This window comes from Lampris incognitus, chromosome 12, assembly GCF_029633865.1.
Source record: "Lampris incognitus isolate fLamInc1 chromosome 12, fLamInc1.hap2, whole genome shotgun sequence".
NCBI classification, from domain to species: domain Eukaryota; kingdom Metazoa; phylum Chordata; class Actinopteri; order Lampriformes; family Lampridae; genus Lampris; species Lampris incognitus.
In genome coordinates this window covers 6,447,167-6,464,760 of record NC_079222.1, presented here as the reverse complement: position 1 = coordinate 6,464,760, position 17,594 = coordinate 6,447,167, and the positions used below count along the sequence as shown (strand labels likewise).

Below are 17,594 nucleotides of genomic sequence, written 5' to 3'. Positions count from 1 at the left end.
TAGTATAGTAACTAAAATTGCTATTGGCAGCACGACCGCTAGAGGTCGCCTAACTGTAAATACGTAACTACAGGTCGTAATAAGCTTGCATGTGCAAACGACCCCTGGGGTCGTTTTTTTTGGTGGAGGACGGTCTCTTGTGGCCAGTTTCTGTTTAATCTTTAACTGTCATCTGTTTGCGTTTGGGATGTGATGTTTTCACAAGCACGTATGGGTTTCAGTTTGTTTAGCTGAATAAGACTGTGCTCTATTTCTCCTCTCTTCTAATATATATATATGTATATATATATGTATATTTAGTTCCTGATATATCAAACCTAAACCTGCCTCCTCCCTGTTAATCTTTACCTTAGGAAGCTGCCAGTCGTCTAAACAGAAAAAAAAGATAAGTGTGGCGCAACTGTAAGTGGGAGGGAGCACCTCGTATTCAAGTAGACAGGTTAAGGAGGAGATCGTCATTTTCCCAAGGCAGCGCTTCTCCAGCCACCTTCGCTGACATGTCTCTGAGTGACAAGGTCGCTCTGGTCACCGGGGCAGCAAATGGCCTCGGGAAGGCTTTCTCGGAGATCCTGTTGCAGAACGGCGCTAAGGTGAGGTCCTCAGCTCTTAATGTGCTTTCACAACAACTGTGCTGATCCAGGTGGCACTTTACCTACCGTTTGACCGAAGATGCTTTTGATTGTTGTTGTTGTTTTTATTTTTTATTTTTAATCTTTAGGTGGCCATGCTGGACATGAATGAGTCTGCTGGACAAACGCTAAAGAAGGAATTTGACTCTCGGTTTGGACCAAACAGGTCCATATTCCTGCTGTGTGACGTCCAATCAGAGCAGCAACTGAGAGGTGAAGATAAAGGAGATAAAGACCCCCCTTTGATTTCCACACTTGATTCATCCCGTATATTACAGCTAAAACAGATTAGTCTTTCGTGTTTGTAGTGGAGTTTGTAATTCGTGGCCTGACTCATTCCATATTTAATCAGGTGTCCGTGCTCACACCCGCTATCCCAGATCCCAGAAAGAACCAGCTGTGTATTCTGTGTGCTCCCTCCTGATACTTTGTTACGCCTGCCACGTTGCCATGTTTTCATGGTTATTTTGTATCGAGTGACGCACAGAAGACACCTTTCGTTTAATAGAACGTCACGAGCTCCTGCACGGTAAAATTAGAAGTCAGTTCGTGTTAAAGAATTTGACTCGGGGACTTGCAGTATAAAAGATGAAAGGCCTCTCGCTTATGACCAGTTTCCTGGGAAAAAAAATAAACGGGAGAAAACGATTTTCAGCATCTGTGTTATTTTGAGTAATTGCATCATGAGTATTATATAACACATTGGGTTTGTAGTTTCCTGTTATTTTCCCTTTGGTGTGCTTTAACAAAGTCAGAAGCCATTTATTATTTAGCTGTCATTCAAATAAGATGGGGGAAAAAACCCTGCTTAAAGTTATTTCTTGAGAGGAGATGATGGGAAAGTGTTTTTATAGCAAACCCCCCCCCAATAATGATAATAATTCTTGTTATTTAGTAACAGTATTATTGAAGCACCATCGCAGACTGAGAATTGACTGTTTTCTGCCAACGTAGCTGCCTTTCAGAAAAGCATCGAGACATTTGATGGGCTGGACATCTTCTGCAACAACGCCGGTATCTTCAATGAGAAGGACTGGGAGAAAACTATTGCAGTTAATCTGGTAGGAGAAAACATATAGACAGACAATGAGTGATAAAAGGAGAGACAGACAGACAGACAGACAGACAGACAGACAGACAGACAGACAGACAGACAGACAGGCAGGCAGACATAGATAGATAGATAGATAGATAGATAGATAGATAGATAGATAGATAGATAGATCGATAGATCGATCAATCGATCGATATATATATATATATATATATATATATATATAGATTGATTGATTGATTGATAGATCGATCGATCGATCGATCGATAGATAGATAGATAGATAGATAGATAGATAGATAGATAGATAGATAGATAGATAGATAGATAGATAGATCGATAGATAGCAGTAGCGGACCGTGCATTTCAGACCTAGGACGTCGGTGAGACGTCACCTCCTCATAATTACCCAGACAGCCGCCATATCGCCATGCTACAATGTTTTAGTCGCAAACGTGGTTATCATCACAATCATCAGCATCATCGAGTTATTTGACACGTTCCACTTTCATAACAGCGACATCGTGTGGCGACATGGTGTAACGTACAGCCTTACTGGAAGTAATCCCTCTGGGGCATATAAATATGCTATCAAGAAACTCAGCAAACACATCCCAGCCGGACATAAAATCAGTCAATCATTAAGCAAATCAACTAGCTGTGCAAAAAAATACATTTGACTCACCAGTGTTGTCTATTTGAAGACAACATCCATTCTCCTTCCTTTCTGGATGAAACGGTCGATCGCACTCCTTTGGCTTTTAAAGCCATCAGAATGTCCTTTTCAATGGCAACGGAGGCCAATGCTGTGAGTCGTGTCCGTCCCGTTGTATTCCTGGAATACCTTTTTATTCTGTTAAGGGCTGAAAATGTCCCTTCAACAGATGCCGTGGAAACCGGGACTGTCACAGCTAAACAAGGCAGTGCATATAGAGTTGGTGCATTGTGTCATGCAGTTTCTCCTGTTGGAGGAACATGAGCAGGTCTGCAGGGCTCTTTCCTTAAAAGTCAGTCATAGAATACATGACTGTGAGTTCTGTCTTCAGGACGAACAGGGTCCCGTGACTCTGTCAGTCCGGAGACTGCTGGGATAGGCTCCAGCATCCCCGCGACCCTGAGAACAGGATAAGCAGTTTGGATAATGGATGGAAAGACATAGACAATCAGTATTCCAGTAGAACAGTGTTGTGATGTAGTTGGATGGTTATTTATATAGCACTTTTCTCGCTGCAACAGCTACTCAAAGCGCTTTACAATTAATTAAGGTCTCACATTCACCGACGTGCAAGGAAACAACCAGCACAGGGGGGGGGGTAATTAGGGGTTAGGTGTCTTGCTCAGGGACAGCTCAACATTTCTGCCAGGAAGAGCCAAGGATCGAACTGGCAACCGTCCAGTTACCAGTCGACCTGCTCTACTTCCTGAGTCACTCCTGCCCCCAAAAGTTGGATGCAGGAGGCAGAGAGAAATAAACCTGTTGTCGAGGCAATTACTTAATTCCACTCTGACATTACATGAGGAGCGAGACAAAACTCTCTGCAGTGTTGTCACACTTTAATATGTTCATGAACAGACGAACAAGCTCAGATACTTCAGTGCATGCCCTGATCTCAGAGCCCCCTCCCTTTATACCTCAACAAGTCCGAGTTATGGTACCCAGAGTTTTTTTTCCCCTAATCCTGGTTGGAAGAAATAGCTCCTATCTATTGCTGGACTGTCATCCTAATGGATAACAGAACTTGCCCAAAGAGTTCATAGGTCAGGTCTCTCCTCGTCCCTATCTCCGAGCTTGTAATTCTTCAGGACCGTTCCTTCAGACCTTGTTACACTCAGTGAGTCTCCCACACATTCCTCTGCTGTCAACCAACAGTCAATCACAAAGCCTTCACTAGTTCACACAAGATAAGGCACTCTAGGGCACGACCTTTGACCTGCTACACATGAGCCCCCCAAGCATCCATCCAGGCAAGGAGAACATAGCATAGCTGATACATGGTCAAGGATTAAGAGTTAGAAAATGTTCATATATAAATTGCCCTCACACCTGTTGACAGATTTTCTGGGATTGCAAACAAGGCGTAGCAGCCATTGTGGCTGGTGTGCCCTCAGCTCAGCAGTAAAGAGTTCCCACCCTTGTAAAGATTGATCTTGAGGCCAAAGCTAACACAGACAGTCTAATGTATCATTTTTTTAGATGTTCTCATTTTGATTTGGAGATGCTTTGATGATCCCCGTAGGGAACTTACGCTCTGCATTTAGCTCATCCTAGCTGTGTAGCTAGGAGCAGTGGGCAGCCGCTGTACAGCACCCGGGGACTAACTCCAGTTGGTCTTGCCATGCCTCAGTCCAGGGCACAGACAGGAGTATTAACCCTAACATGCGTGTCTTTTTGATGGTGGAGAAACCGGAGCACCCGGAGGAAACCCACCAAAGACACGGGGAGAACATGCAAACTCCACACAGGAAGGACCTGGGATGACCCCCGTGGTTGGACAACCCTGGGGTTCGAACCTAGGACCTTCGTGCTTGTGAGGGGACAGCGCTAACCACTGTGCCGCTGTGCCTCAAACAGAACTACAAACTATATGGGGACACTGCTGTGAGGTCATATTGACTGTGATGGAGAGTTGACCATATCACTGTCAGTAGGTAGGCCAGCAGACCAGACTCGAGGGTTGTTTTTTTCACAGCTTGTACTGTATGTACACATTTTCACCAGTAAAGTCATGATTTTATTTGCACACAGGCTTTTCCTTCTTGTTCTTTTTCTGCTCAGATATAGTGTGGCGTTACTCCCAGTGTGAGTGACACTGGATAAGGAAAACTAATCTCAAAAATGAAATTAATGTAGAGTTTTGTTGTTGTTGTTGTTGTAGAACTGCGTTATTAAAGGTACCTACCTGGCTGTGGAGCATATGAATAAGTTGTCAGGAGGAAGAGGTGGAGTCATCGTCAATACTGCGTCCCTTGCAGGTAATAAATAAATAAATAAATAAATCGCCACTTTGTTTAGATATGAGAAAAGATTAAATTTAAATATTCTTTTTTGGTAATTGCATGCTCATAATGACAAAACTGCTCAGTATAATCAAATGAAAGCAATGTTTGAAAGATGACAAATATAACGAACTTTATCAGTAGATCATATTTCAAAACAAATCACTGTCCAGGAAAATCAACGTCAGCCAAGATGAATGTCAGAACTGCCGGTCTGCATGGGCTAGCAGTTAGCTTAGCCTGCCCTGCTTCCCCATCCTGTCAGACGGCCCTCAGTGTTTCCTCTTCAGGCACTGCTCTGGTCAGGGCCGTGGTCCTCGGGCCCACGAGATGCAGCAGACCAAGCTCCCTCAGCCGATCCAAGGCTAGCTCTCCAAGCTAGAGACCTTTGACACACCTCCCCGCACTCCACTAAAAACACAGTCAAGGTTAGGTGAGGCTGCTGCCAGACCATCCTCAGTGTTATCGGACCTGCTGGTCTACATGGGCTGGCAGTTAGCTTAGCCTGCCCCGCTTCCGTGTCCTGTCAGATCGCCCTTGGTGTTACCTCTTCGGGCACAGTTCCAGGCCGTGGCCCCTGGTCCCACAGGATGCAGCAGACCGAGTTCTCCAAGCCGATCCAGCACCAGCTCTCCCAGCCATCAAATGATGACAAACTTAGATGCAGATGTGGACAAAGACACTGCATGGATGGTACTGGGTGAGGCCGCCGCAAACATGTATTTGCGCCGCCATCTTCCCACACCGGAAGCGGAAGTGATGCTTTTTGATTTTGTGACATTAACCCAATGACACCCCCCCCTTCATTTTACAATTGATATGCTTCCAACGCCCCTAGTGACAATTTTTAGAGTGGCATACCTTTCGTTCAGGCTGAAGTACCTGTGATGATAACATCTGTTGCCAAGATTGACAAATGTGTGTGATTTATGTCCTCATACAGGCTTGACCCCCCTTGTGAGCGCCCCTGTTTACACCGCAACCAAATTTGGAGTGGTGGGCTTCACTCGAGCTATGGCTGTAGGTACACCAGAAGCCTTTACTAATGGTTAGGCTTAGGGATAGGACACATATACCTGTGGGGAGAGCTCCATTTTTTGAAAACATGAAGGCTGTAACTGGATTCCACTTTTACATGTAACAAAAGAGATTAATTCTGACTGTCGAGGTTGTTAGTACGGTATTGCAATGCAGTCACATTATATCGCTTTATTTTACTTTAGAGCCTCTAGATTCAACTGTTTGCAGTAATTTGCAATTACAGAATAAAATTTTAATGAGCTCAGAAAAAAAGCAGGTTGATTAATAAATACTGTTGGTATTTTTGTTTTGACATCTGTTAATGCTTATTAATAATAAATAAATAAATAAATAATTCTAATTAATTAATAATTAATAAGCTGTTAAGATTTATTTTACAAATTTACCCTTCTGCATTTACTTTAATCTTAATATTTTGTTAAATTTCACTGTTAATATCAACAGTGAGCAAGGGTTTCATCACACTGGCTGCTCTTTGTGGCAATGGTGCACAAGACAAACTTGAAATTTAAAATCTGAAGGAAAATCTGATGAAAATAGATCTTCTTTAATCTCAGTTTGTGAACATTAATTTCACAGAAGGAAAGAGGGTGTAAAACTCTAATCTAGATTCTGAAAAAGTTGATTTGAAATGATTTTTGTGTTCTTGTGTTCCTTCATGAGCGGGGGCCTCGTGAGATCAACAACTTTTATTTTCTTACTATTTCTTCTCTATATTCTGCCCTAACCTCTTCATTTTGTTCTGATTTAGCCATTTTCTGTGCTTAGTTCATTTATCGCTAGATTCTCTAGTTCTCTTTCTTATACGAATCTCGTGTTTAGTAGGCAGCGTCTCATTCCTAGTTTGTTACTAGTGTAACCGGTTATTTTCTTGCCCGGTGCGGGATTCGATACGGGTGTACTGCACCACAAGGCGGCATCACTAACCGCTCGGCTAAAGGGTCAGACCCGTTAGCTAGGGGCTAACGGGTCTTATTAGTAGTTTACAGTCGTCACCCTCCCCGGAAGCGCGCCCTCGCGCTTTGTTATTCCCGCGCTCCGAAGAGACTTCTGAGGATCTGCACACTTCCGGATCCCACCGCTGCCACCAATGTGACCGGTTATTTTCTTGCCCGGTGCGGGATTCGATACGAGGTGTACTGCGCCACGAGGCGACGTCACTAACCGCTCGGCTAAAGGGTCAGACCCGTTAGCTAGGGGCTAACGTGTCTTATTAGTAGTTTACACTAGCTTTGAGCTTAGCCTAGCTTAGCAGTTAGTTCTATTACATTCACAGTCAAAGCAGCCTCGTTTAAACGGTGGTTTGTAGTGACTGCTCCGTAGTTACAGGTTGTCTAGAGAGACGTGTCTGTAAGTTACAGCAGCTGCTTTCAGCTGGGATTATGTTAGATGTGACAAACACTCCAGATAGCCTCAGCCCCGGACCTGACAGCCGACCTATTGTTAGCACCAGAGCCCTAGAAAGAGAGAGTTACGTCAACGAGGGGTCAGAACGCGAGAGGGTCACGTGGTTCATGTAGCCGCCGAATAGTTCCAAACGAAGCTTGGCGGGTCATTTAAATGAACTGCTTAGCCGCGATTTCTGGTAACCACTAACCAATATTTTCAGTTTTTTACATTTATACATAGATATAGATATATTCCAACGTGACACATACTCTACGCGCATGTGTAGGAACATTGACGAGCTATCACGCTTTAAATTACATCGTTAATTTGATTCAAACGTGCTTGTAAAATGGTCATCGTTAAAATGTCAACTAGCTTCTTACCTGTAAACGAACCTTTGATTAATGCGAGAAACATACCTTCGCCATAGAAATCCTGTTGCCCCGGGTCGCACTGTTTGGAACTATCCGGGGCTCCCATGATCCGCCATTGCTGTTAATTGGCCCATTAACTCTCTCTTTCTAGGGCTCTGGTTAGCACAAGCTCAGCTTCGTCGGCAGATGGGGCAGAGTTTGTGTCTGTTTACCGGCGTGGGAAGGCTCGCAAGAGCAAGCCATCGGTCGTGTGGCCTGGTCTGCAGTCACCTTTCCCGACTGCAAACTGGTTTTCACCACTCACCAGCCCTGTTGGTAGTCTTACCGGCCAGTGTGCTTCTCCCCCTCCTGTCGACAGAGTAAAACAATGCACGGCAGTGATAGGAGACTCCATTACCCGCAATGTTAGATTAGCTTCGCCAGCCTTGGTTCACTGTTTACCCAGGGCCAGAGTCTCCGACATAGAGGCTAATCTTACGGTACTGGCATCACAGAGGGAGGGTCAGGGAACCCAGGCAGACAGCACCTCTACTTTCAGCAACATTGTTATTCACCAATAATGCTAGGATGAAGCAATCAAAGATCACAAAAGCCAGCCTAGTCAGAATGCTTGAGTTTGCCAGAAAGATGTGTCGGCATCGATTAATTGTCTCTGGTCCCTTACCTCTGAGGAGTAAGGATGAGTTGTTCAGTAGGCTCACCTCAATGAACCGCTGGCTGGCTCATTACTGTAATGAGCAGGGATTCAGCTTTGTTGATAACTGGCCTTCTTTATGGGGCCGCCCTTACCTGCTGAAAGCGGATGGCATTCACCCTACTGGGGACAGCACCACTCTTTTGTTTAGTAATATAGATAGCTGTTTACGTTTAGTTTGACACTAGGGACTTATCATTCAGCAGGTTGCAGGTGATTAGAGAGCCTGCTAGGTTTAAATCTAGTGCGGATGTGGAGTCAAGTAGTTTAATTAATATATGTAGTCAGGGCATTTCTTAAAGTGTAGGTTATCAGACTGACAGCTTGGTCTATAACATTGCGAGTGTCTCCATACCCTGCTGTATAGCTCCCAAGCTCTCCTCTCCTAAATGTGTGAATCACAATAATCTAGTAATTATTCCTACCACTGGTAGTGGTGAAATGTGCAACAAAATACCTAATAATCTACAGAACCAAACAGCTAATGTTATCAAGAATGTGACCACATATCGCCCAAAGCGGTGGTTGCCAAAACTGTCAACAAGGTGTCTAATTCCAATTAATCTTTCACCTATTGGTAGCTCTAAAGTTCTGCCTACAACTGATCATTTCCACAAGATGCTTAAATTTTGTTTCATAAATATCAGATCACTGTCTACAAAAGCCTTACTAATAAATGATCTGATTCTTGAACATAGTTTCAATATGATTGGGTTATGTGAAACATGGCTTAAACCAAATGTTTTTCTTCCTTTAAATGAAGCTTCCCCACCTGACTGTACTTATGCCCATGTAGCTCGGGCAAATAAACAAGGTGGGGGTGTTGCCTTAATATATACATCTATTTTCAATCTGACTTCTAGACTTGAATCTAAATTCCAGTCTTTTGAGGCTCTTGTTCTTGGTCCATCTCCCTCAGCCATGAATAGACTCAGCTCAGTCCAAATTGTGATACTCTATCGGCCTCCTGGCTGTTACTCATTATTTCTTGAAGAATTTGGAGAATTTGTCTCAGGCCCTACTACTCACTCTGATGAGCTAATGCTTGGTGATTTCAATATTCATCTGAATAAGGCTGCTGATCCTCTGAGTAAAGCCTTTCTGGCACTAGTTGATACTTTTGGGTTCACTCAGATTGTTCAAGAGTTGACTCATTGCAGTGGTAACACCCTTGATTTGGTTTTATTAAAGGGATAGCTGTTTCTTATCTGAATGTCTTGTCAAACACATTTGCTGTGTCAGATCATTTTCTCATCAAATTTGAAGCATTATTGGCCTGTCCAGTTAATGTCAGCCCAGATGTAATTGCCACTCACCACATTGGTCCCTCCACTGTAGCTGCATTTGGCCAGCAGCTGCCTGAAGTCTTGGCTCCTTTCACTGTGGTAATTGACTCTGTTGAAAATTTCACTAGAGACTTAAACGTGGCCCTCTCTAGCCTCCTCTATTCAGTTGCACCTCTCACTACCAGAGCTAGGTGACTAAGGAGGCCTACACCCTGGTTTAATGATGAGACACGTGCTCTACCTATCGTGGCATGAGTGTTTATTGAAATACAAGTGTGCTTTATCTGCTGCAAAAACAGTGTATCTCTCTCACTTAATCAATATTAATAAACATAACCCCAGATTTATCTTTGACACTGTATCTAAACTTACTAAAAAGCAGCTGTTTATTAGCTGCTCACCATTCATGGCCCCATGAATTTCTAGATTTTTTCTGCAATAAGGTTGATGAGATCTTAAACAAAATTAGTTCTTCAACGCCAGCTACTCCTGCAAATCCTGTCTTACTAAATTCATATCTAGACAATGAGTCACTGACAGTTCCAGTTATTACGGCTTTTGAGACTATCTCTCTTGATATTTTGACTAAGTTCGTGTCAGCTTCTAAACCAACTGCTTGCCTACTTGACCCCTTACCAGCAAAACTTTTTAAAGACCTCTGGCCTTTTCTGGGACCTACAATGCTAGACATTGTTAATTTATCACTTACTACTGGCATTGTTCCCAGCAGCTTTAAGACAACTGTGGTTAAACATCTACCTAAAAAAACACACCTTGATCCAGGGTCTCTTAGTAATTATTGACCAGTCTCTAATCTTCCATTCTTTTCTGAAGTACTAGAGAGAGTTGTGTATCAACAACTTTTGACCCATATAAAAGAAAACCATCTATATGAACCTTTTCAACCGGCTTTCAGGCCCTGTCACTTCACTGAAACTGCTTTGACCAGAGTGATGAATTACCTTTTACTAGCTATGGACTCTGATTCCACTTCTGTGCTTCTACTACTGGACCTCAGTGCAGCCTTTGACACCACTGATCACTGTATACTATTAGATAGATTAAATTGTAATTTTGGTGTCTCTGGCTCAGCTCTCTCTTAGCTTAAGTCTTACTCATCTGGAAGAACACATTGTGTCTGCTATAGTAATATTATATCAACATTTGCTGACGTTAAATATGGTGTGCCTCAGGGCTCAGTTCTTGGCCCTCTACTTTTCTCTCTTTACATTACACCTCTTGGCCAAATTATACACAGTAATGGAATAAATTTCCATTGCTATGCTGGTGATACTCAGCTGTATGTGCCTATAAGGGCTGATGATCATACTCAAATGACTAACTTAGAGGCCTGCTTGGCTACTGTGAAAAACTGGATGTCACTTAACTTTCTGCATTTAAATTCGGATAAAACCGAGATGCTGGTCATAGGCCCTGCTAGACACAGACACCAGTGTGATCAAGTAATGATAACAATCGACAACTCTGTGGTTTCACAAAGTGTGGCAGCCAAAAATCTTGGTGTTACGTTTGATCCCAGCCTTTCCTTTAATAAGCACGTTAAATAAATCACCAAGACTGCCTGTTTTTACCTGCGTAACATAGCTAAAATTCGGTCTTTTCTCTCCATGGATGACGCAGAGATTCTAATACATGCGTTTGTTTCATCCAGACTTGATTACTGTAATGTTCTGTTTTCAAGTCTGCCACATTCTAGTACTAAAAGTCTTCAGATGGTTCAGAATGCTGCTGCTAGAATCCTAACTAAATCTAGGAACTTTGACCATATTACACCAACTCTCACCTCCCTTCATGGGCTTCCTATCCATGTTAGATCAGAATACAAGGTGCTTCTGCTGACCTATAAAATCCTAAATGGGCTTGCTCCATCCTACCTGTCTGACCCCCCTAAACCTTACATGCCATCCCGAGCTCTTCGCTCTCAAAATACAGGGCTCCTGTGTGTACCCAAAATTAAAAAAAGAAGTCAGCTGGTGGCAGGGCCTTTTCCTATCGAGCTCCATTCTTGTGGAATAACCTGCCTGCTGCCATCAAACAATCAGAGTCTGTTGAGTCCTTTAAATCCAAACTTAAAACTCATCTTTTTTGCCTTAGCTTACAATTAGTTGTCTTTAAGTTGAGTGCTTCACAACCTGTACTGCATGGGCGGGTTGGTTTTCTGTCTCAATGTATTTATCAACCACAGTTCTGCCGACGAGATTATAGAGTATAGATTATGACTAGTTGATGACTTAACTGATTATGACTAATGACTATTGCAAACTGTTGTCTTCTCTCACGTGTCTTGTCTCTCTCTCAGAATGACGTCTTCTCCTTTCTCTTTTTCTGTGCGTTAATGGTGTCATGTGAGTCTCCCTTGTGTGCACGTGCAGTCGGTTCTCCTCCCAGGTCTCCGTGGTGATGGTGGTCGCCACCTGGACGCTGCTTGGCATTCCCCTCATCACATTTTCTTTTTATAAATCCTTTTTTTTTTTACATGGTGATTCTGGTGGTGTGGCTCGGGTCCTGGACTGTTCCGATGGCGTCTGGACGCTGCTTGGCATCCTGCGCATCATATTCTTCATAAATATTATAAGTCCATTATAATTGTGATATCCTTTTTCAATGTTGTATTGTGTAAATTGCGTAAACACAACACCCATTGCACGTTGTCCGTCTTGGGAGAGAGACCCCTCCTCTGTTGCTCTCCCTGAGCTTTCTTTCTATTTTTTCTCCCTGTTAAAGTGGTTTTTTTTTAGGGAGTTGTTCCTTATCTGCTGAGAGGGTCGAAGGACAGGATGTTGTGTTGCTGTTAAGCCGACAGAGGCAAATTTGTAATTTGTGATATTGGGCTATACAAATGAAATGGAATTGATTTGATTTGATTCTTGTAACCATGTGTAACCCCAAATATTATGTACCAGACATGTAGCAGATGGTATGAGATGTCAATTGTAAATCCCAACTAAGAGCTGTTTAATGACATACATACATTTTTCTGTATGTAGTATACGTTTGTAGAAATGTGTGTGTATGTGTGTGTGTGTGTGTGTTCACAGGAAGTCTCTGCAGCATCTGGTTACGGAGTCCGGATCAATGCAATATGTCCCCCTTGGGTCCAAACGGACATCCTGAACTTGTTCTGCTCTGATGAGTTAATGGGGAATTTTGCTCACCTTAAGGACAGGACTTCAACGATGATACAAACGAGCAGACTGCTGGAGTAAGTTTTGTAGCGACGTTTCTTTTAAGTTCACTTTAGAAATAACCAAATCAGTTTAGCATTGGATCTGGAGTCTGTCCAGTAAACCAACCAACTGGTTAAAATGAGCCTGTATTGTCATTGATGGTGGTTTTCAGGATATGTTTTTCAAGATTATTGGGGATATTATGGAAAGTAGGGAAATAATAACCAGGAATCAGGAACAGTTTATTGTCATTTCTTTCATGTACTTCTGTACACGAAAGAAACACAATTCTGTTTCCTCCAGCCCACAGCAGTGTGGCACAAAAGACAAAAACACACGTCCCAAATTTCCCAAAAACAACACCACCAAAAATACACAAAAACAGAGAGAACAAAGCAGAACAAAACACACACAAAGAGGTAACAACACAGTCCAAAAACTCCAATCCCCAGCCAGGATGACTGTTGGAACCGCCGGTGTGCATGGGCTAGCAGTTAGCTTAGCCTGCCCCACTTCCGCGTCCTGTCAGACTTGGAAGTGGGATCAGATCAGAATGCACTTTGTCAGGCAGTCCTCTTATGTGTGACTACTATATGGACTCACATTCAATTTTCCTTCTAAATTTTTACACTTTTAAAATGGTTTCTTTTTATAAGATGCCTTCTTTATATACAAGCCTTTGCTACAGAGATAGTCTACCTTGTTTGTCGTACCATCTTATGTTGTGTCCTATGTGTTTCATGAGAACAACCCACAAAGTCACATTCCTGATCTATGTAAACTTACTTGGCTATAATAAAGGCAAGCAGCTGTTGTTGAAGCCGAGCTTGAGGAGGCCGGCGTTGCTGGTTGTGGTGCCGGCGCATTGGCGAATTGCTTGGGGGCAATACAGCAGGGTAGGGAGACAGTCTCATTGTTATAGACCAAGTTGTTAGTCTGATAGTCTATACCAGGGGTGGGCAATCGGAAAGGGCAAGTGGGGGTGAAAGTTTTTATCCCAACCACATCTGATCCACACCTGTTCCACACACACCTGATCCCACTAATCAGCCAGTAGAGTCTTTGCTGAGGAACTTGATTGGGAGACACAGGTGTGTAATTGCTTGGTTGGAACAAAAACCTTCACCCAAACTGTCCCTTTCTGGATAAGATTATTACACTATGAGAAATTCCATCTAAAATAAACTAACTAAACTAGGTTCCTCCATTTTGGCATTAGGTTTAAACCTAGCAGGCTCTCTAATCCCCTGCAACCTGCTGAACGAGAAGTCCCTAGTGTCAAACTAAACGAAAACAGCGATCTATATTTCTAGACAAAAGCGCGGTGGCGCCCCCAGCAGGGTGAATGACGTCTGCTTTCGGCAGGTAAAGGCCAGTTATCAACTAAACTGAATCCCTGCTCATTACAATAACGAGCCAGTCGGCAGTTCATTGAGGTGAACCTATTGTACATCTCATCATTACCCCTCATGGGCAAGGGAGCACCCTGACTAGGCTGGCTTCTGTGAGCTCTGATTGCTTCCTCCTAGCATTATTGGTGCTGACATGAATGACAACGTTGCTGAAAGTAGTGGTGGTGCGTGCCTGGGTTCGCTGACTCTCCCTCCATGATGCCAGGACCCTAAGATTATCCTCTATGCCAAAGACTCTGGCCCAGGGTAAAAAGTTTACCAAGGCTGGCGAAGCTAATCTGGTATTGCGGGTAATGGAGTCTCCTACCACTAGTGAGGGGTGAACATCGGTTTGCAGTTGGGAGAGGTGACTGCAGACCAGGCCACATGACTGGTGGCTTGGTCTTGCGAGCCTTCTCATTAGGGACAAACTCTGACGAGACTGAGCTAGTGCCAAAAAAAGCAGGTCAGCTCTCAGGCCTGGGGCTGAGGCTATCCGGAATGCCTGTCACATCTAACGTAGCCCTAGCCGGAAGAAGCAGCTGTCACTCACAGACACATTTCTCTAGTAGAGACAACCTATCTGCACCTGCGGAACAGTCACGTAACACTAACTGCTAAGGCAGGCTAAGCTTGAAGCGAGTAAGCAGACTTGGAACGAAACGATTCCCACCAACACAAGAGTCGTTTGGGAAAGAAAACTAGCGAATCTAGCGATATGTGAACTAAGCACAGAATATAGAGTAATCAGAAGGTTAGATCATAATCTAGAAGAGAAGAGAGACAGAAAGAGAATAAACAACAGTTATCGATCTCTCGAAGATAAAATCCCCCAAAGCTGAAAGCCAGTAGTACGCATGACCATTGTAACTCTAATTAATGGCATTTAAATTTGAAACCTATCGCCTGTTTCGGTCATTATGCAACTGTATGGTTTATAAGGTTGGGGATACCTGCAGTTAGCTGAGACTGACAAAGTCACTTAAATGAGTGTTGAAATGTTCCCCCCCACCAAACTGTGTGCCCATATGAACTTACTCAACTTCCTGGGATTTCTATGCTTTGATCATGGAGCATGCATCAAGACACTGTCCAACACGATCAACACATCGTCTTCATGCTTCAAGTGGATAAGATAGTGACTTACTAACGGAGAAAATCACAGATCGTAGCTTTAAAGTCACATTAGTTGACTACCAAATATTATGTGTGAGCTTGTGTCACAAATAACACGTGCACACTTCTGGTTCTGATTCCAATTTCAGGCCGGCTGAGGTTGCCAGGTACTTCCTGCAGATCCTGAAGGATGAAGGGCGAAACGGAGAAGCGCTAGTGACGTGGAAAACGGGGTCTTACTACGCCACCTACACTAAATACGACCAGTCAGGCAGCCATATTTAAGAAGGACTTCTTGGCTGCTCCCCTTAGGGATCACCAAGGCAGATCATCTGTTTCCGTCTCCTCCTGTCCTCTGTGTCTTCCTGTGCCATGCAAATGACCTGCATATCCTCCTGACTACTTCTGTCGCCATCTTACAATGCGGTGATTGCAAACATTCCCAAGTCCTCGGTGACTAGTACACATGCCTATTGAAACTCTAGTTAATGGTCACACCCATATTTGTATAAGACACTGGTCGCTGGTTTCGGTCGTTATGCAACTGTATTGTAGAAGGGTTGAGGATGCCTGCAGTCAGTTTAGACTGAATGTGTCACTTAGTTGAGAAGTAAAATGTATCTGTCAATAAACATATCCAGAAAGAGTGATTCAACCTTCCTTGACACTGAGGGGATATTTTGTGGCCTATTCCTTGAGTTGGTAAACAACATAAGCTTGGTCTTACCTGCATTAAGAACGAGTTTCAGCTGAAGTAGTGTATTTTCGACAATAGTAAAAGCATTTTTCGAGTATTCAAGATATGCTACACAGCAGTATATATATATATATATATATATATATATATATACACAGTGTAACCAGCATTAAAATTAAAATTAGCGTCTGACATGTTTTGATCCAGATTATTTACATAAACAGTGAATAAAAGTGGACCTAATACAGAACCCCACGGTACTCCCTGTAGATGGATAGAATATCAGAACATAGACCAACATATCTAGTGTGCTGAGACCTATTACTAAGGTAGTTTGATAACCAAGTGACTGCTTGCTCTGAGAGTCCCGAGTTAAGAAGTTTTAGTTTAAAACATCATGGTCGTCTTCGTAGAAATACAGACACAGAGGGACCCGACCGACCGACCACAGGAGGCGCTAGTGCAGCGACCAGGACACATACCCACATCCGGCTTCCCACCCGCAGACACGGCCAACTGTGTCTGCAGGGACGCCCGATCAAGCCGGAGGTGACACGGGGATTCGAACCGGCGATCTCCGTGTTGGTAGGCAACGGGATAGACCGCCACGCCACCCGGACGCCCGGAAGACACGAACAACCCTCCCATCGACCTGTGTATTAACATGACGAGACCTGTTCTCCTTTTGTTGGAGCTGGTGTTAAAAGCCTGCAGCTGTGTGCTCGATCCCTGCAGCCTCAGTCATTATTATTATAATTATTATAACTATTATTATTATTATTATTATAATTATAATTATTATCATTATTATTATCATTATTATTATTATTATTATCATTATAATTATTATCATTATTATTATTATTATTATTGTTATTATTATCATTATTATTATTATCATTATTATTATTATTATTACTATCATTATCATTATTATTATTATCATTATTATCATTGTTATTATTATCATTATTATTATCATTATTATTATTATCATTATTATTATTATTATTATTATTATCATTTTGTTATTTATGTTTGAACTATTAAACACTCAGTTTATATCAAAAGCTGGACACTCTGACTACAAAGTTGGTCTCTAAAAAGGTTTTTATGCTTGTTCGAGGCCCAGACGGCATCCGGATGTGGGCCACTTCAGGCAAGGATGCGGCACTGGTGGCCTTCTTCTGGCCCTGACAAAACGGATGTGAGCCTGAAGTGGCCCACATGTCTCACAGCAAATATGGCCCAAATGTGCCAAATCAAATGTGGGCCTTTTCTGGCAAAGAGGCGGTGCTCCGGGCAACATGTGGTCTGGATGTGACCCTGAAGTGGCCCGTGGGGTAAATGGTGAATATGGCCCAGATATCACACAACACATATGGACCACCTTTGGTAAATATGTGGCACATGCGGCATTGATATGGCTTTGTTCTGGCCCAGATCTGGCAAACAGGAGTGGACCACCCGAGTGCCATCATTCCACGCAGCATGGCCCAGACAGCGAAATGAAACTGGGCCAGATCCGGGCCGGATGTATCACAGCAACTGGTGTGGATCCACAAAACGGATCTGCTTCAGTGTCTTTTTGGCTTTGGGAGGCCACACTGTGGCCAGAGGCGCGGGGCGGTCTAGGAGCGGATGTGATTGCTATGCAGATCTGCCGGACTGTGGGCAGATCCGGCCAGTGGCAGGTGCTATGAGGGGTGGGTCGGATGACGTGTCGTGCCATTGTCAT

General features: G+C 43.3%; 1 protein-coding gene across 1 annotated transcript; it reads left to right on the top strand.

The window, feature by feature from the left end:
• The first annotated feature begins 340 nt into the window (after positions 1-340).
• Positions 341-15,718, top strand: LOC130122012 (15-hydroxyprostaglandin dehydrogenase [NAD(+)]-like). The gene is made up of 7 exons (XM_056291024.1): positions 341-590; positions 719-842; positions 1,584-1,690; positions 4,560-4,656; positions 5,624-5,700; positions 12,524-12,687; positions 15,309-15,718. The coding sequence occupies exons 1-7, from the start codon at positions 498-500 to the stop codon at positions 15,442-15,444; spliced, it is 798 nt and encodes a 265-aa protein (XP_056146999.1). The 5' UTR covers positions 341-497; the 3' UTR covers positions 15,445-15,718.
• The last annotated feature ends 1,876 nt before the right edge of the window (positions 15,719-17,594 follow it).

Excerpts from the sequence above, each read along its gene's own strand:
- LOC130122012 (XM_056291024.1), top strand. The coding sequence starts at position 498 with ATGTCTCTGAGTGACAAGGTCGCTCTGGTCACCGGGGCAGCAAATGGC. Across the intron at positions 1,691-4,559 it reads AAACTATTGCAGTTAATCTG|AACTGCGTTATTAAAGGTAC; the intron begins GTAGGAGAAAAC and ends TTGTTGTTGTAG. Across the intron at positions 12,688-15,308 it reads CAAACGAGCAGACTGCTGGA|GCCGGCTGAGGTTGCCAGGT; the intron begins GTAAGTTTTGTA and ends TTCCAATTTCAG.